Source organism: Lygodium microphyllum, chromosome 2 (assembly GCF_053477565.2).
Source record: "Lygodium microphyllum isolate KBCC chromosome 2, Lygodium_microphyllum_v1.1.10, whole genome shotgun sequence".
Taxonomy (NCBI): Eukaryota; Viridiplantae; Streptophyta; class Polypodiopsida; order Schizaeales; family Lygodiaceae; genus Lygodium; species Lygodium microphyllum.
Window position 1 is genome coordinate 3,133,137 of NC_141136.1, and position 20,622 is coordinate 3,153,758.

The 20,622-nt window shown below is 44.9% G+C and overlaps 1 protein-coding gene across 3 annotated transcripts in view; it reads left to right on the plus strand.

The window, feature by feature from the left end:
• LOC148039427 (ubiquitin-protein ligase) overlaps positions 1-20,622 on the plus strand; it is a 230,060-nt gene that overhangs the window by 130,749 nt on the left and 78,689 nt on the right. For all 3 annotated transcript variants that reach the window (XM_087690579.1, XM_087690587.1, XM_087690593.1), the window contains one exon: positions 12,667-12,862. In XM_087690579.1, the coding sequence (XP_087546705.1) occupies positions 12,667-12,862 (196 nt within the window). The remainder of the gene's footprint in view (positions 1-12,666; positions 12,863-20,622) is intronic.

The window sequence follows — 20,622 nt, forward strand, 5'->3', positions numbered from 1 at the left end:
CGAGAAAGTCCCTGAAGCTGCTGTAAAGGTGACTCCCAAATATACATATGATCCAGTGACCTCAATATTCCCTCCTGTTGCCATGAAAATACTCTGTCTGCGTATCTGAGCTGATGTATGGAATATAAGAACCTTGGTTTTACCAAGGTTCACTGTCATGCCTCTCTGTATGCAAAAATCATCAAATGCTAATAAATGCTGCTGTAATCCGTGAGCTGAGTCTAAGACCAACACAATGTCATCTGCATATAGTAAGATATGAACTGTGGCTCCACTGAGATCTATACCTCCACCGGCTCGCTGTTGAATAAACTCTGCTATCTCATCAATGTATAGCCCAAATAGAGTCGGTGAGAGTGGGCATCCTTGCTTCACACCAATGGTGCTCACAAGGGGATCTGATATACCTCCCGGATATCTGACTCTGCCAGTAACCCGCTCATATAGTGCATAAATACCCCACATCATGTCACCATCCACCCCTAGATCAAGTAGGCGTCTGAAAAGCCTCTCTCTTAGAACCGTGTCAAAGGCTTTGCGGAAATCCACAAAGCAACAGTACAATCTCTGTTTCTTCACTGGTGTCTGGTCGATCAGACAACGGAGGGAGAGAGAGAGAGAGAGAGAGAGAGAGAGAGAGAGAGAGAGAGAGAGAGAGAGAGATTTTTCAGTAAGCAAGAGGGGAGAAGGGAGAGGGAGGGAGGTACTGTTAGAGCAAAGCACTAGCCTAGGCATAGAGTCACCACTTCAAATTCTTTGCTAAGATCGGGTAGTTTGAGTATTGGGGTTGTGACTAAACTGTCAAAGCTAAGTTGTTCAACTTGGGTCCATTTAATGGCAAGCTGCTTCTTGAGTAGGTCAGTGAGGGGTGTAGCAATCAAGGCATAATTCTTGATAAAAGACCTGATACCATCGTGTTAAACCTAAAAAGCTACGAACTTCGCTTATAGTGATTGGAGGCGGTTAATCTTGTACATCCTTGATCTTAGTTGTGGATCTACTGAAATTCCCTCTGTTGAAACTATAAGTCCTAAATACTCGATTTGCTTCTTGAAGAACGCACACTTCTTCTTCTTAGCATACAACTTGCGAGTCCTATTGTCTCAAGAACTGTCTGTGGTTGTGACTCATGACTTTCTTCATGCTTGGAGTATGTTAAGATGTCGTCAAAGAATACAAGGACGAAATCGTCAAGATAAGGTTTGAATATATCTTGCATTAATCTGTTGAAGGTAGCACGGGCGTTTGCTAATTCAAATGACATTATGATAAACTCGTAATGACCGTATCTTGTGCTAAAAGTGGTTTTTGGGATATCTTCTTGCTTGATTCTAATCTAGTAATACCCTGATCTAAGATCAATCTTGGAGAAAATCTTTGCTCCTCGTAGTCGATTAAGTAGTTCGTCGATCCTTGGAGTTGGATGCTTATTCTTGATTGTTACCTGATTTAGCCCTCGATAATCAATATAGAGACGGAGAGTCCCATCCTTTTTTTTCTCAAATAACACCGGAGCTCCCCAGGGTGAGTTACTGGGTCTAATGTATCCCTGATCTAAGAGCTGTTTGAGTTATTCCTTTAGTTCTATGGCTTTCGGAATGGATATTCGATATGGTCGCTTTGCAATTGGTGTAGCTCATGGTGCAGCTGTTGGTACTAGCTTGATTTCGTGGTCGACTTCTCTCTGTGGTGGAAGTTTAGTTAATTCTTCAGTAAATACGTCAGTATTTTCCCTAAGCCATGATGGTTCATCTTCGGCTTCTTTATCTTGTTCAATCTTATTTAATTTGATTAGGTATACATGTGAGCCTTTTCTTAAACCTTTAACGATTCGAGAAGCTTTTACTAATTGAATCTTTGGTTTTTCAGCTTCTCCTTGTGTGGTTACTCGTTGTCCTATAAGATTCAAGAATGTGACTTGGCCCTTTTTACAATGAATATGAGCGTCATTGCGAATTAACCAGTCCATTTCTAATAGACACGCATAGGTTCCTAGGTTCATTACTCTGAATTGCATGTTGGTCTGATTGCCACCCAGATTAAACTCCACCTTACTCGTTTGTTGTGTTGAGGAAACTTTTTTTTCATCAGCTAACTCAACTATTAGCCTAGGTGCATGCATTGTGTCTAGGCCTAGTCTTCTAGCACACCTTGGTGATATGAATGAATGTGTGCTTTCACAATCAATCAAAATTTTAAATGATTTACTACTATAGGTTGATGGTGTTTGAATCATTGAGAGCTGTCGATTTGGTCCCTTCTTGTTGAGAGAGATGTGAATTCTCGCTCTCTCTATGTCGGTTTCCAAGGTGGGACCTTCATTATCTTCTACTTCCTTGAGGGTTATGCCCGCTTTCTTCCTCTAGCTATGGCTGTCCGGCTCTGGTCGTTACGGAACTTGCTTTGGCATTCATTCTGTTTGAGTTTTGGGCATCGCCTTTGGATGTGGTGAGGTTCGTTACAATAATAGCACCTAAAAGTATCCTTATTATCACTAGTAAAGTTCTCCACCGCCGATGTCTTAGCTTTCTAGCCATTAGCAGATTGGAATTGACCTTGGGCTCTTTTTGCATAGCCCCTAGTTATATTTCTTTTTTGGAACTTATTATTCCAAGGCTTATTGTTTCTTGGTTTGGAGTTGAGTTCGTATACAATCAGTCTTGCTCTTATCAATGTGTCTTGGAGGTCGGATGGACGCATTGCTTCAAGCCGTGTGTTCAGGGGATTATCCAATCTGTGGCAAAACTTGGATACTTGCTGCGTAATATCCATAGACGGTGTATACTTGAGAAGTGTTACAAACTTCGATTAATAGGCTTCTAGTGTCATTCCAAAATGCTTTAGACTAAAGAATTCATTCATCTTTTGCATGCGGTATGTTGGCGGAAGATACCGGCCTTGTACTGCATCCTTTAATACGTCCCAACTAACAGACTCTTCGGAGATTCCTTGGTCTTTACACCATTGTTTCCACCAAATTCGGGCTTCTTCTATTAGCTTTAACTTGCTGATCATTGCTTGATTATTTGGGGTAATTCTAACAGCAATGAAATAATCTTCCATGGACTCGACCTATATTTCTGCTTCAACCTCGACGTTTTTGCTTTGGCCATCAAACTCAGGTGGTTTGATTTGCTTAAGTAGGAATTTGTTTTCTTGGATCTCAGCAGCATTAAGGGTAGGAACAACTTTCTATGGTATCGTAAGATTTTCTCTAGTCAACTCTATGAATGTTATCATACAATTTGCTCGTATCTTTTCAAAAAGAGAAATCATTTCAGAAGGATAGAAATACTTTATGTTAAATTTTCAGAGAAGGTTATATCATGATAAAGTTTCTGGAATTAACTTAAAGAATCTAACCATGGATTTCAGATATATCTATTGACTCGTAATTCTTAATTGCTAGAATGGTAACCAATTTCATATTCAATGGATAGACAAAATAATTTCTTTTGTTGTAGGGGAAAAATACACGGTTTATTTTTGGATGACTGGTTATTTGGGAGAAAAGATTTCCCTAATACAATCTAAGCATGGCATTTGGGTACATCCATTGGGTAATAATCGGGCTTTGAAGAATGGATATCTAAAAATCGGTACTTTAAAGAAAGATTAGGAAGTCCATCTTTGACGTAGTTGCGGCATTTAGAGCGACCAATAACTAGAATTCGGTCCATTGGGATGACCTTTGTGGCTTCCTCATAAGTATATTGATTTAGTTTAACCTCCCGGCCTCTAGTGAATAAATTTGAATTCATTCTGGCTTCATGGAATAAATAAATCTTCACGACTTTAAGGTTTTCCATCCATCTTATCCTTTTCAAATTGGTCTGAAGGAAGGCAAGACGATTTGCGTCGATATAATAATATCCACTGCTTATAATCCAACGTCTTTTCCGGTATAGTGGAGAAGGATCATGGATGCGATTCATAATTCGCATTACTTGCATTCTTCATTCATAATCCGTAGAATGCATTGCCGATGTAAACATTGCTCGGTAAACTAAGAATTTCTCCCAATCTTCGTCTCTCTGGGTAAGATTAAAAAAAACACATATCAGCAAGGGAAAGGGAAAAACAACTCATATCTCAAGCTACAATTACCAAGTTTTTGATTTCTTTTGACTCTGATACCATTTGTTACGTATCCGCCTCGATTACATGACGGATAACGTTTTAGTAGTTGCCTAGAGTTTACCTTCTAGCCATTGCCATCCGTACTCTAACCAGAATGATTGGATTTTGTCTTGCTAGTGAACCCTAGGTCTACGCTGCAGGGGAAGCGTCCTGCCGTTACCCACGGAGGACCGGCTTGAAGGTTCCTAATTGACCTAACAGTCACCTATCGACAATAAGCTCACATCCGAAGGTGTCCTTTGAGAGGCTTATTGTCCGGAAGGAGCGACTGCCACTACCCTTGGTTCATGGAGTATAACGCTTTTTTCCAGTAGTAGACTAAGGATTTGTGAAATTCCTCGCAGTGCTTTGGCACAGCCGGCATACATTTCCCCTAAGATAATTTACAGTTCGGGTTTTGAGACCAAACCGTAGGTAAGTCAGCGAATTGGCCCTTTCTAGAGTTTCTCTATGGAAGTTCTTAGTTATCTAATTACCTACCACATTACGTGAAACATATAAAAACAGCTTCATTAATTAAAAAGAATCCTTTTATGCACAGTTGCTTGTTTGCGTGATTTATTCACGGACATATAATCAGAGTAAAACAAATTCATTGATTATGTTTCATAATGTGTGTTCTCCCGCCTATACAGGAGAAAAATTACAATTTCACGTATTGCCTCATTTGGCATATCTACACGTCACCAAGATTAAATCCACCTATAGCTAGTGTTTTTAGGTGTTCCAAGTAGAACTTAGGCCATATAGGGGACCAAGTAGTTCCTAGGTGTGTAAAGGATTTACTAGCTAGAGTTCCCCTGGCACCCTATCTACCTCCTACTTAATACGATCCTGTTGGGAGACCTCTCGCCATTGGAGCCGGTCTATGCTTGCGCGGCGGTAAAAACTTCCCCTCTTGGTATGGGGATTCAACACCTATCCTTGGGGAAGGTATAAGGGTCCTCAATTTTATCAGTTTCAATACTTAATTCAATTAGGATCTAATCTAGAAAATCACAAACAAGATTGATGTCTTCAAGCAGTTATGACTTCAATCAATAATGCAACTTTCAAGTGATGATTAATCTAGTAGCAATCGACATTTGAATTTCACATAATAAACTCTTCCCCTTGGAATTTAACTAAGGGTATTTAGATTTTGTGGTCTCTTAACTTCCCAGTTTAAGGTTTATTCTTGTAACCAAGTTTCTCGGCCTTAAGTCAGTTTCTTTAACTTAGAGTTATTTCTGGTTTTTAAAAAAAAAACTTATATTAGAGCTTCTAGATTAAAACTATATCGTTCGCTAGTTTCTTCAGGGTTTCGTTCTTAGTAAATCCGCCTTGAATTTACTAGTCTTCTTTTCTATGGGGTTAACATTAAAATTTCTCATGATTTCTCTTGAGTTCTAGGTTTTCATAGTTCCCCTAACAGTCTCTATAAGATGTTCTAATAATTTACTAAGTGAATACTCTAAGATCGCAGTGTTTCTAAAGAGACTTATCTTATTTCTATTGAATTTGGATAGAATTTTTTAGAAAAACCTGTGGTATTGCGATTAGTAAAGGGTTATTATTTGCGCTTGTGACTCGGTTAGTGACTCTCATGCTAGCAACTCCAACTGTTGCTTCCAGATTAGTAGAGTCATTCACAATTTCTGCTTTTGAATTCTTTTTCTTCGGGGTCATGATGGAAATATCATTCGTAGAAGAAGAAGAATACGGCAGTAATACCGGTTGGCAAGGGTGTAAGACTCTCGACGATGATGATGGTTATTGTGGGATTTAATGATGTAGGCCTCGGGGATGGTTCCTCTTGCCTCATGGAGAGCAATACTTCTCTCTCTCTAGTAGACGGAATAGGAACGAGAGTAGAGATATGACTTTTAATCGGATTGATAAAATAGGATAAAGTTATTCAGTGTCTTGTCTTCTCGGATTAGAGTAGAAGAGGATGAGAGACCTTCAGCGTATCCCTTCGTTGGGTTGAATGGAATGATGTCTCTTCGTTTCGCGGAATAGAGTCTCATCCTTCTCGATCAGTGTCTTGTCTTCATCGAGATTGCTCTTATCTCCTTTCCTAGTCATCCCAAGCCCTCAATTTATAGTTTTGCAAGGGGAGGGGGTAAAAGAGAGGACGCTTGCTTTTTTAGCGTTTTTCAATGACATCATCGATGACAAGAGAGAATGCTTTCTTTTTAGCGTTTTTGATGACATCATTGATGACGTCAGAGAGGGAGCTCCATTTTTGTAGCGTGAAGATAAAAATTTATGAATATATAGGCGAGTACCGTGTGGCGCATCATCGACGGGCAGTTGTCACTCCAAGGCTTACGATCAAGGCGGCGACCAAGGCATAGACCTTGGCATACTTGCCAACGGGCTACGAAGGCTTCGTTGGTGCTGTTGACTGTGCGCGAGTAGCTCCCACTAGCTTGTAGAAAAAACTTCCTGAAAGGTTATCCACATCCTGGCAATGTTGTCACCCAAGTGCACTTAACTGCCAAGTGACTAGCCACTAGACTAGTTCTTTTTGTTGTTCTATACTACAAACATAGTTTTAATAAGCTAGTCTTGGGAGGGTCTCCCATGTCTTTCTTCCATGAACTGGCATGTAATATCTCATTAATAATAGTAATTATCTTCATAATGAGAGTTAGTTTCATAATTAGAGCTAGTATTTAAAAAAAAAAAACTTACAACATAAATCAATTTTCTTTGGAATGTATACGCACATTAGAATAAACTAAGTAATGGTGACATTACAGCTAGATACCCCTTTCTATTTGGAGGGGAGACCTCTCTTAGACTATTCATGGAGTCCCCACACTGTTAAGAAGACTGCTAGGGTTTGCACTGAGGATACACAGAGTGTATGACCACGACAGAAACACAAAGACACAGACACAGACACATACATAGAGGGCAAAACTCAAACCCTAAACGCAAAACTCAAAACTCAAACCCTAAATACAAAACTCAAAACTCAAACACAAAAACTCAAACACAAACAGAAGAAAGGAGAGAGAGAACACACCTCTGAAGTGAATGAATGTTGTAAATGAATGTAAGAGTGTACAGTGTGCTCAAGGGTAGAGCAATGTCGGAGTGTGACGTCCACCGAAGACGGATCCTAAGTATGTGACCACCAGTCGTCGCAGTGTAGGAGTGCTGAATAGTGAATGGCAGCAGGTTGGTCACCAAAATGTAGCAGTTTGGAGGCTGGAAACTGGTAAACGCTGCTGGTGGTATGGTAATAACAGCCGCCGGTGGAAACAGCTTAGGATGTGCTCAAGTGGTGCTCTACACAATGAGATGTAAAGTATGCTACATGCTGAAGAATGCGCATGCAGCACGGGCCACTTGGACAGTGTTCCTCATAGGGAAATTGTTCACTTGTCGAAGCGCCCTAGTACAAAGATGATGAAATCATGCAATGCAAAGGGTAAGGTACAACAGGGGGGAGAAGCTGATGTCAAAGACAAAGTGCTGAAGCGTGTAGAATACCAAGAAGGGTAGGAACCCCCTCTCAACCTGGATGTAGATGCCGAAGAAGGAAGAGGAGCCTGATGTCGGTCTTCGTGTGGTGCCGAGAACCATAAGGAATGAAGAAGAGGAGGAAGCATCCCAGTTGGAAGAGCTAGGTAGAAGTCACCACCATGATAGCATCAAGAGAGATGCTGCACGATCTGCCTTGGGAGGGGAAGCCTCCATGCTGGTAGAAGAGCAAAAACTCCAAGGGTGATGAAACCATGAAAGGAACGGCGTACATCCCAAGTCTCTAGCCCAGGTAGGACTGGGCAAACGTGCATGTTAGCCCTACACTGAAAACAAAACCTGCAAAGGAGATCAAAGTTGGCAATCATAGAGATCAGTAGTGAGGTGCTCCAAAAACAAAACAAAACAAAAATGAAAAGCTAACTGAAGGAACATGTGCAAAGATGAAAATGTGTATGTGTGTGTGAGTAAATGCAGTGAAAGACTTAAAATGTAGAAATGTAGAGATAAAAATCCTATGGGCCTGACTCTAAGAGTGCGAAGAATGAATACTAGACTGATCTAGGGTATCCAAAAGGACCTAGAGACATGCGAGTCTAAGAAGGTGGCTACCATCGCGTACATCCAGTAGGAGGGCTCTACCAAGGGAATGCCTGACGAGGTGGGGAGGAAGGTGAGATAGATGCATGAAGTGCAACGGGATCGGAACCTGCAGATCAATCAACCAATCCTTCAGGAGTAGAGAAGGATGGCTGCTGAGGTTGTCCGTGTACCACATGTCCAGCAGTCGCTGTGGGGGCTGGAGAAGCAGATGGGGCGAGCAGATGGGGCAGCAGCGGAAGGCTTAGCTCCACTGAAGAGTCACCCTTTGATTGGCTTGCCTTCGCATCTAGCGAGTTCTTGCCACTGGTGGTTTTCCCTCGCGAAGAAGAGGCAACCAACCCCCTCTGCTCTGAATAAGGCTGTGATGAGGATTTCTTGTCGACTTGATCATGAAGGCTTGAGTAACACAAGAACTGGCACTCAAACTCGTAGAAGGTTGGCAATCGAGGTTGGGAGATGATGTGTTGAATGAAATTGAAGTATTTTGCGGGCAACTTATTCAAGAAGAATGTAATCTGATCGTCATTTGACTTTGGAGAGCCAGTAGTGGCGAACTCGGCAAGTAACCGCCTATAGTCAACCAGCTTGACTTTCAGATCATCCCCTTCCTTAAGAGAGAACACTTGAAGCTCAAAGTCGAGATTGATACGCCGAGTACGATCACGAGCCGCATAGCGGTCGAGAAGGTGACTCCAATGCTTTGACGCGAGCGGGAAGTGCTGCAACTAAGAGTGAAACTCAGGAAGCAATCCCTGTATCAGCTCAACATTGGCTGTAGCATTGTGGACTCTCCATTGACGGATGTAGTCAGGGTGAGCTAGTCGAGGGTTCGGCATAGGCTCTAGACCAATGAGGAGGTCCCAAAGACCCTGAGGCTCAAGCACTTGTTGCATGAAATTCGACCAAGTAGTGAAATTTGACCCGTTAAAACGTGTCTTATCCGTGAAGGCATTCTTGGCCGTTGCAACAGGAGTGGTAGTGCTCGGAGATGGATAGTGTGAAAAAGTGTAGTGGGGGTAGAATGGGGGAGTGAAGTACACTTGGGAATGGGCCCCAGAGTGCCCACCAGGCATGCGGGTAGTGTGCAAGGTGGATCCATAGGTAGGGATGGGCTGACTAGGCATGGGCATGGTAGCCACATGAGGAACCCAAGGAGATGGGATGGGAACACAGGGAGCAGAAGATGGGAATCCTTGCGTAAGTGTAACCCAAGGAAAGTGTGAAGATGCACCATAAGCTGAGGATGGAAACCCTTGCGTATGAGTGGTCATGGGAGATGTGAAGCTGGGGATAGTGAAGGGGATGCCCATCACAGTCGACCCAGGAGTTATGGGTGTGCTCATTTGCTGAAAGGTGAGAGGCACTGCGTTAAAGGGTGGCATTCCCCCTAACGAAGTACCATGATGCAAAGAGGTAGAGAATGGGGTGGATAAGAAAAAGGTGCTAGGAGCGGAGATGGAAGATCCAACCCCTAGGGTGTGTGAAGTAGATGTGGAGTGTAATCCAAGATTTTGGAAAGATGATGAGAGATGATCAAGGTGTGATATAGAAGAGGGTGGGATGGGAGGGAAGTGAGAAGTGTGTGTGATATGTTCAAATGAAAGAGAAGCTGTAGATGTACTTGAATTTCGTCTGCTTCGTGAGCCCCCTCTAGTGAAGTTCACATACGCAAAGCCATCGGGATTCTTTACCTCAAAAGAAGAAACAAGCGAGGGTTTTGATTCATGCAAAACAAAAGAATTGTACAAACCTGACATTGGACTTGGCTGAGATGAAAAAGATGGATCGCCAGACGTTCCGAATGCCATATGTCCTCCATGATCGGAGAGGTGGCCAGCCTCACCAACCCATCCGGATGTGGTAGCAAAACTGGTAGGTGGGGTGTAAACATCACCATACTTGTTGCGATAGTACTCCTCAAAGTCCTCCTCTGTCATGTTAGTGAAATCTGGTGAAGGTGGAGTGTCGTCCTCACCGAGTCCATAATGCCATCTTAGGGCCTCCAATGATGGAGAATCCTGGTAAGACATCATTGGAAGTGGAGAAGAAGGTGTTTGAGACATTGTGATTCGGTTACAAGTCGTATTGTGTGCCTTGCATAAAGACTAGCTCTCAACAATATCCGCAGGATACTCTTTACAAGAGCACCGGCTCTGATACCATGTTAAGAAGATTGCTAGGGTTTGCACTGAGGACACATAGAGTGTACGACCACGACATAAACACAAAGACACAGACACAGACATAGAGGGCAAAGCTCAAACCCTAAACACAAACTCAAAACTCAAACCCTAAACGCAAAACTCAAAACTCAAACACAAAAACTCAAACACAAATAGAAGAAGGGAGAGAGAGAACACAACTCTGAAGTGAATGAATGCTGTAAATGAATGTAAGAGTGTACAGTGTGCTCAAGGGCAGAGCAATGTTGGAGTGTGACGTCCACCGAAGACGGATCCCAAGTCTGTGACTACCAGTCGGAGTGTAGGAGTGCTGAATAGTGAATGGTAGCAGATTGGTCGTCAAAACGCAGCAGTCTAGAGGCTGGAAACTGGTAAACGCAGCAGTGTACCACCAATCAGGGGCTGAAAACTGTGCATAGTCTGCTGTAAACAGCAGGCTGAAACAGTGTCTGAGAGTGTCAGGGCCTGCAATGCTGAAAACGTAGGCTGGCTGGCCCTGGAGATGATGGACAGCAGGCTGAACAGCAGTCTGGGACAGTTTGGAGCAGTTGCCAGCAGCTGAAAGGTGTCGCCTATAGCAATGGATAGGCTGAAGATGATGTGGTTGCAGTCGATGATGGTTGGACAGCAAATGGAGGAGGGTTGTAGGCTGGAAACTGGGTGCCAACAGCAGCAGAGGGTGTGTGGGCTGGTGTAACCTGCAAAACAAGGATGATTGCTGAATGGGGGTAGCCTGTCTATTTATAGATGTGGAAGGGCGCCCCAAAAATTAGGGTTTCCACTAAACTTTCTTGAACCGCTCCCCGTTTTAGGGTTTTCACTGAACTCTCTCGAACCGTTCCCCGTTTTAGGGTTTTACTCTAAAAGAGCATTTTTAGTGTGTTTTGGGGTTGTTTAAGAGGCTAATCAGCAAGTAATGCATATTTTAGCTCAACACGCACTAGTGCCACTTAGGCCAATTCCTAGTTGAGATTCACAGCCTTTGCACATCACTAGTTGGCACTGCAGAGAGAGGGGGATGTGAGTCATGATTTCTTCTAAATAGTGACCACATACACGGTACCCACACAGAGAGCGGGGATAGTCCAAGAGCCGAGGAGATCAGAGCAGGACATTGCCTGCGGATATAGGGGTATGAGTCGCATATGCTACATGAGAGAGAGATGAGGGAGATCTGCCCCAGTGACATGAGCAGCAGCTGATAGAGTTGAGAGCCCAATCTAGATGCTAACCTCATACTATTTTATCTGGGACATATGACATACTCTATCCACCGATCTTGATTGGGTGGAACTAGATGTAGGGATATCATTTAGCCACACAACTAGACATGTACTATCTCATCCTCCGGTTGTATCCCCATACGAGCAATATTTTTTTTTGTACATCATGTTAACTTCTTTTCACTGTATAGCAGCAACCATCTTTTAGCATGTCACACATTTGATATCTAGTGACGACCAGCATTGTATATGGTTGTCTCATGGGCGGATGTTGGTCTTAGAAGATGTTAATATATCTATCTATCTATCTTTCTTTCTTTCTTATAGAAAAGGTGGGCCCCGTAAATAAGACTCCTAGGTACGTATATGAATCCACATACTTACCTGCCTCAATAATGGCTTTCGATCAAATGTGTTAGTGCCTGTAAATCCAGCTGGCTGTGCTATGTGGGCGTGCTTTTATGCATACATCGCGGCTTCTATCTGAGATAGCTGAAGAGTATCTTGTGGAGGACAGGGATACAATGTATTTGATGATTGGTTACCTAGCTTGTCTATCTGTAACCAGCAGTCTATTGTGACTGAAGATCAGCTTTGTTATTTAGCATTCATCTGTTTATTTTCCTTGATGAAACATGCAGCGCACTTCCTAAATCATGATTGGGTCTTATAAAATTATAGGCCCCTTCTTGGATCTTCAGTATGTACGATATCCTAAACAGATGTACTAGTATGCCCTTTGCCCAAAGGGTATTATGTCTCTGGAAGGAGATTGAGGAGGACAGTTACATCCTGTTGGTCTGTCTGTGCAAGAGAGAATTTTCACACTTTGCTGTCCCCACCAAATAATACTAGTGTTTGTATGAATTATGGAAGAAGGGAGCAAATGATTTCGGAGAAACATGTATATGACTACTTTGTAGAGGGACTGGTTGTATTGCTCTTACATGAATGAAAACCTGAAGGTGCTGCAAGTTTTCTTATAAAAGGATGCATTTCTGTATCTTCAGTTCTGACTAATTGACTTCTTTTATTTGCAGTGAAAAGACTTTATGCCAACTAGTTTTGAACTGGTTTTGGTGCTGTCAAGACCTCCCAACCTGTGTCATGGAACCCTTGGTGCATGAAAATCAGTTACACAGCTTAAATGTCAGAGGTCAGGAGAGCAATTATGAAGAGCTATTTGAGACACTTCTTGCCACCTTAGAATTGTCTACTATAAGCATTTTTCAAAAGGTTATTCTTCTTGTTTTGCCATTATTCCTATGGTATTCCAGATGGCTTTTATGATTTATACTGCTGCTTTCCTGTGAAAATCTTGATATAATGCCAATGATGAAGAGAGTATTCTTGAGTCAGAAGGGTATAGCCTCCTCGTAGAATGCTGCCAGGAACTATATCTAGCATTGGGTTTTCTATGCACCAGCTGTCACTCTTTTGTACAGCTGTCATGGTGTAGATCAATCTAGTTGCACGGGCTGAACTGCTGCATTTTGTATTTCTAAGTAGCTGTCTACTGGCTTTTGCTCTCCAAGCATAGTTCCTGGAAATGCCCCAAAATACGACATTTTTACTGTTCACTGTTTCCGTTTCCATTTCTTTTTTTCGTAAAAGGTAATTGTATTAATTACGAAAAAAATACAAGATTACTTGATTACAAGATACATGACGACAATGCAAGTCATCATGCGACGAGGTGCGAAGCACTACAAGTTACAATTTCATGGCAAGGATGCGGAGGAAATTGCCATATGCCAAGGACGGAAGTCCTCCGTAGAGAGCAAATCAGAACGATGGAGAAGAGCTAACTGCCAATACAAGAGGCCCTTAAGCCTCACAATATGTCGCTGAACATTATGGGCTGAGTCAAACGGAAAAGCATTCCGAATGGTCCAGTTATGCCAACAGCCCCAGTATCGAAGAAAGTGATACATGAGCTTCATGTGTGGCTGTGCGGGAGAAGGGTATTTGGGCTGGCCCAAAACCCAATCAAAGGGGCGCAGTGTGATACCAACCACCCCTCGCCAAACGGCCGACAAAAATAACCAGACCTTCTTAGCGACGGGGCAGGAAATAAATCGGTGGCGAGCGGTTTCCATAGTAGTGGTGCAAAAGAAACAGGTGCCATTGGAGATTCGTCGCTTGGAAAGAGCCGAAGCAAGCGGAAGACCCCCAATGATCACTCTCCAAAGAAAGACTTTATATTTAAAGGGTGTCTTGTTGACCCAGCCCTCCATCACAGTGACCCTCCATCAGGAGCGGGATTTACGCAATCCCCATAAAGCATTCGCTTTAGTAACTAGCCATTGATTATCTTTAATCAGGAGATGATACACTTGATTAGCAGAAGCTTTGCTCAAAGGCAGCCGGCCTTGTAGGTCCCAATCCTGCCAGGGATGATCCAAAGCAAGAGCAGGAAAGGGTTGTCTGTTCTGGAGCACCGTCACGAGCTGTTCCCATAAAGGCCTATATCCACGAGGGATCCGGAAAATCCTCCTAGCAGTACGAAAGGAGATAAGCACATTGCGACTGGCAAGGGTGGCATCCGCAACTGAAGACAAGCCCAACCGTGCCATCCGGTTGAATTGTGGTCTAAGCTCATGTTTACCTTCCCACGAAAGTAGACGCGAGACTGCCAGTAATTCCAATTGAAAAGAGTTAGTAGCCAGGCGATCCTCCGTTGGGTGCCACTGAGCCTTTCGAAGGACGTGTTTCCAGGAACACACCAAATGAGTAAGCAGCGATGAAGAAGAACTGGAAAACCGCGAATCCGCATTAAGAACGTGCCACCAAGAACTCCGGAGTCGGGTATTGCCATGCCGAAGCCCATGACCCTCAAGGAAAGAATGGGCGATAGCGACCCACGGATGATGATCATCCGAGCACATGGCGCGGAAAAGGGACCAACGGAGTGCCTGCATGTGAGTTTGGGCATCTAAAATAGCTCCGCCACCCATGCTTTTGGGGGTGCACGCATGCGACCACGAGATCCAGGAAATACCTGCCTTCAACGAGTCCTTCTTCCAGAGCATGAAGCGAATAGACTGAGTGAGAGCATTCAGAGTCGTAGGAGTCCAGGGCAACAATGGCAAGAAATATGTGATCATTGGCAACATAATTATCTGGGCTACTTTGAGGCGGACATGAAAAGGCCAGGCCTGAGACTTCCAGTACATAAACTTGGCCATCATCTTCTGAGAAATCCATTGCAGAAACTGCTTTGGGGGAACATCAACCCCCAATGGGTATCCAAGATGCCTGACAATGGAACCTCGAGGAACAACCAGACCTTGCCAGTCCAAGGACTGCAAGTCCGACTCCGTGCAGCTTAGAATGGCTGATTTGAGCGGATTGATACGAAGGCCTGACGCCTGGCCAAAGAGACCCCAAACATCCAATGCTTTTCGAAGGTTATCCTTGTCCGCACGCAAAATCATAAAAGTATCATCCGCCAGGGATTGGCTAATGAAATGTTGCCCTGTAGGAAGCGACAGTCCGGCCAACTGGGAAAAGGCGGCCATATGTGATAACATGGAAAGAACTGGATGGGTCGCAAGGGCAAAGAATAAAGGGCTCAAAGGGCACCCCTGTCTGACAGAACGGGCAAGGACAAATGACTCAGTAACACCTCCGTTCAGCATGACTCGCGAAGACGCCGCAGCACTAATGGTGTAGATCAGACGAGACATCCGAGCACCAAAGCCCATAGCAGACATAAGGTCAGCAACAAAAGACCAGTCCAGATAGTCAAAAGCCTTTTCCAGGTCCAGTTGAATCAACACCACCTCCTGATTAGAATGCCGGGCATAATCAATGGCCAATTGGGCATTCAAAACATTGTGTAGAATATTTCGGCCCTTAATGAAACCGTACTGGAGAGGGTGCACAAGGGCAGGGAGATGCTTATGGAGCCGATTCGCCATTACTTTGGAAAAGATTTTGTACATGGAACCCATCAAAGAAATGGGGCGCCAGTGTGTCAACTTAGATGGCGAAGGAACTTTTGGAAGTAGTTTAATAAGTCCTTGTTTCCATGAGGGAGGCATGATCCCCGTTTCCCACACCTGCTGAAACAGAGCCTGCAATGGTTTCGCCAGTTGGGTAGCGAAGGCTTCAAAGAACTCATTGGTAAGGCCATCCCAACCCGGACTTTTATCTTTGGGTAAGTGTAACAAGACATCCATAACCTCTGCTTCACCAATATCTGACTCCAGAGTAGCTTGCATGTCCTGGGGTAACTGATTGCGGACCAGGTCATAAAAGACCGAACGGGCCTGAGTAATTTGGGCTGAAGGAGGAGAAGCGGAACCGAGAAGATCACGGAAATAATTCCTGCACATACGCACAATAGTCTGTGGATCGAGGATAAGGTGGCCTTGTGCATCCTCGAGTCTGGTCAAATTCTCTCGAGCAGGAGAGGCATGGAGGGCTCGAAAGAACTTGTGGGTCTGACATGCACTATCTTGCAAAGTCTCTGTTAGATGTTGCAATTTGGCCTGCTGATACGATTTTAACTGGAATTCTTTAACAAGATCGGCCACCCGCAGGGCCAGTGCAAGCAGAAATGCATCATCCGGAGTGTCCATCAGCAGAGAGCGAACCAAAAGCAGCAGGTCCTCCGCTGCCTGTCGATGGCGCCGACAAAGAGAGGCATGATAGATCCCATATTGCCGAGCAACCCGTTGCACATTAGAGAGCAATCGGTCAAATGAGGCAGTGCCCTGAGAGGAAAAGTCCAAGGAGAATCTGTCAAGCATTTGTTGCATATAGCCCTGAAAAATTGTATGCTTTAAGTAGGAGGAGTTGAAACGCAAAGGGAGTCTCTCCAGAAATTGCTTGAAGGGGGCAATGGGTTGTGCAAGCAACTCGAACTGCAGAGGGAAATGGTCCGACAAGACATATTGCTGCAACACTTTTATTTCGAGCATCTCAGGCAGAAAATCATCATTCTGCATGATATATATGCGGTCCAACCGCGACCATGTTGTGGCATACTGGGCCGAATGGAAAGTAAAGCCTGGAGAAGACGGGTGTAGCCAGGACCAAAGATCTTGCTTAAGAAAAGCAAGAGCCAAGTCGTGCCACATACGACTTTCCGGCGCATCCATGACCGAGTGCTCCGATGTAGACTGGGAAGAATCAATACACATATTGAAATCCCCCATGAAGAAGCTGCGTCTGCCAAGTGACAAGGAAGTCTGCAAAGTCTGCCAAAGCTCCCGGCGAGATAACGAATCATTCGGAGCATAGAGGCCAAGTAACCATAGGATTTCCCCTTCAAATAAGATTTCGACCACCAAAAAGCGGCCATGAACATCATTTTTAATAAGAACCGGCTGATATTTGGCATGTACAATCATGAGCACACCCGAATAATGCATGGCCTGTGTTCCTGCATAGAACAAACGAAAGCCATGGCAATCCACAACTTTACCAGCGTCACTGTGACTCTTGTGCTCAACAGCACACAGGACATCCCACTGATTCTCATACAATGCAGTCCACATGGCATGTTGCTTGTGGCGAGAACAAATTCCTCGCACATTCCACGTGGCTATTTTCATGTGTATACAAAACACAATCAGATACGAGGCACAGCTTGCCTCGATTTGACTTTGTCGGCGAGAATGTCCAGGACTCCCTCATCTAAGAAATCTGCCAACACCGCAAAAGAGTTCTGAGGACCAGATTTGGAAGTTGAGGGCATATCGGCTTGCTTGGGGTTGGAACGTGGGTAACGACGGTCCCACGGAGTAATGACGTTGCCTCTGGTATCAAAAGCTAGCTGTGCAGGTGGACCCTTGAGACGATCCGAATACATTTTCCTGGCGGGCTGGTGGCGGGGAGCTGAAGAAACCATAGCAGGAGCAGAGCGCTCTGACGACATCATTTCCTTCCTGCGCATATATGTTCGCATGGAATCGTGTGAGGTAGAAGGCCCAGTACTCTCCATGCCAGCACCAATCCTGTTGCCTTTTTTGGCGCGTACTTCAACCCAATCAGTAGCACGGGAATCCAGACCCGAAACCTGTTGTTTACCTTTGGCCAGAACTTGGGGCGGGTGGGTAGGATCCAGCGGCGGAGCATCACACACCATATCTTCCATGGGCGGAGCAACATGAGCTGTATCTGAAACGTGTTGTTGCTCGGGGCATTCAGCCATAAAGTGCCCCAACTGTCCACAGGAAAAGCAATGGCCAGCAAAATTGCCCCATTTCAAACGAAAGTGTAACGGATGCATGCCGGAGCAATTGAGGCGTAACCATGCAGGCCGTTTCCGTGCAGTATCCCATAACATGCACAAGCGGTTGCGATTCACAGCCCTGAGACTGGGAGGGACCAGAACCGTGCCCACAGCGGCCATAGCATCCTTTAATAGCGGCCAATAAACAGCCGGACAATTTTCCACTTCTACCCACACAGGGCATTCACGTTGCAGGAGGCGTTGGAAATCTGCCATCGGGCGCCATGGAACCACATGAACCAACCGACGATCAAAAAACAAAGGCAGTTTGGATAGAAGAGCAGCACGGTGCATCTCTGTTTTCAAGAGGACCTCGAAAAAGCCCCGGGATCCAACAAAAATCTCTTCAACACATTCCCCTTGTAGCAGACTCTGCAGCCATTGGCGAATACGGGAAAGCAGCGGAATGCGACCGGTGAAGAAGAGTATCACCGCGCGATCATAAAATACCGAAAAGGAGCGTAGGACAGTTTTTGGCTCGACGGTAGCTTCCAGAACATCGTCTGGAGCAGAGGCAGAGAAGGCTTCCTGGTTGTGTTGAACATATTCACCAAGCAGAGTGTTGGCAAATTCCAACAGATGCTCCCAGTCCACCTCCTGAGAGTCCACCGGATCCGAAGCAACCTGCGCATAGGAACGATCGGGAGTAACGCCTATCTCTTCCGGGGTGTGCTTGGTATGTTTGCCCGCAGGCTGGATGTCAGGACTCGGGGGCAATTCTTCAGTGCACGGAACCATATCCTCGGGTTCCTCAGCATCAGAGTCCGGGCCAAGTGCTGCCACCGTTTGGTCTAGGAAATCCAGATCCAAACCAGCCATCGTGTATGACGAACTGATCTCACAGAAGGACTGACCGACACACTCTCTCTCTCTCTCTCTCTCTCTTTCTGTGTACAGAGCAGAGGGCACGCGATTCCGGACGCTGCCTCTCTGACGAAGGTCAGGTTTAGGGTTTCACAGGAGCTGGGAAACAGGGCGTCTGGACAGCTCCGGAAGCAGGCTCGACAGTCAGCAACAGACGTCGATGCAGCCCTCGACGATGGTGGACAGACGCGACTTGTAAAGGGGCTGAAATCTGGCAAGGCGCACCTCTGCAGGATGTGCGGGCGGAGCTGGGGCAGGGGGGGCACTCGGGCGAGGTGTTTTCAGCGGGGCCTGCAGGCGACGGCGGCGGGGCCTGCAGGCGACCGGACCTGTAGGCGGGACGACGGGGCCTGCTGCGGGACGACGGGGCCTGCTGCGGGACGACGGGACCTGCGGCGGGACCTGCAGGCGAGGGCGACGGGGCCTGCAGGCGAGGGCGGCGGGACCAACGAACAGAGGCTGGGCTGGTGCGAACGAGGGGTGGCGTCTGGCAGGGCGTCAGGCGGCGGCGACGCAGACGAGGGCCACAGCAGGGCCCGCCAGATCATTCGATGGCAGGGCGGGACGACGCAGGAGCACCATCGCTCTCACTCTCTCTCTCTCTCTCTCTCTCTCTCTCTCGTCCACCTGCACCCAACAAGAAAAAAGAAAGAGAGAAGAAAATCTTCCGTTTCCATTTCCGTTTCCATTTCTGTTTTCATTCTTGTTTCCGTTTCTACCTTTCGCATTCCTTTGGTTACTGAAAACTCCCCAAAACTCCAAATTTTTGCTATTTCCGTTTTAAGCCAAATCTCTCAAGGAGTTTACCAATGTATCTGGACTTTGACAATCCAATGACTCTAGCATCATGAATAAACTGAATGCCCAAATAGTAATGCAAAGGCCCCAAATTTGACATTTCATAAGTTTGCTGCAAATTTTTCTTGAATGCTGAAATCTGATCAACATGTGTCCCTGTGAACAGAAGATCATCTACATAAAGACAAGTGACCAGCAAGTATCCCCCCTCTTTGTATACGTAAAGAGTAGACTCTGATGGGCTGTTAATGAACCCTTGGTTTAGTAAAAAGGCATCACTTTTTGCATACTAAGCTTGTGGAGCTTGCTTCAAACCATACAAAGCCTTTTTGAGCTTGGATACCAAGTGTTCGGATCCTTCAATTGCAAAACCAATGGGCTGCTATACATACACTTCTTCATGAAGTTCCCCATGTAAAAATGCACTTTTAATATCAAATTGGAGCACACAACCATAATGGGCAGCCAAAGCAACCATACACCGAATAGTAGTCATAGGGATGTAGGAAAAAAATGTCTCCTCATAATCATTGCCCTTATTTTGCACATAGCCTTTTGCCATAAGTCTTCTGGCTTTGTACTTTTCAATGGATCCAGCCACTTTTCTTTTCAGCTTACAAACCCATTTAGTACCAATGGCTTTCTTTTTAAGAGGCAATGTCACTAAATCCCATGTTTGATTCTTCATGATAAAATCAAATTTAGCTTGCATTGTTGCCATCCAATGCACACTCTGTTGTGCATCCTTAAAAACATTGGGCTCTTCATCATCAAGTGTGTGTGTTGCCATAACAAACTCCATTGTATTAGCATGATCATGAAGACGTGCTTGTCTTCTAGTACGACCAGTAAGAGGAGCATCCAAATGACAATCTTTTAAAGTTTACAAGTACCATCTATGCATTTGTCTAGCCTCTTGATTATGTACATGCTCTTGATGAACCTCAAATTCAGCATCTTGCTGAATATTCAGATCAGCCATAGACAGAGTTTTTGCATTGTTTAATGGAGCAGTTGGTGAACATTTTGTTCATTTAATGAGGTTGTAGTTGTATCATCAAAAGAAATAGCTAGTAGCCCTTCAAACACA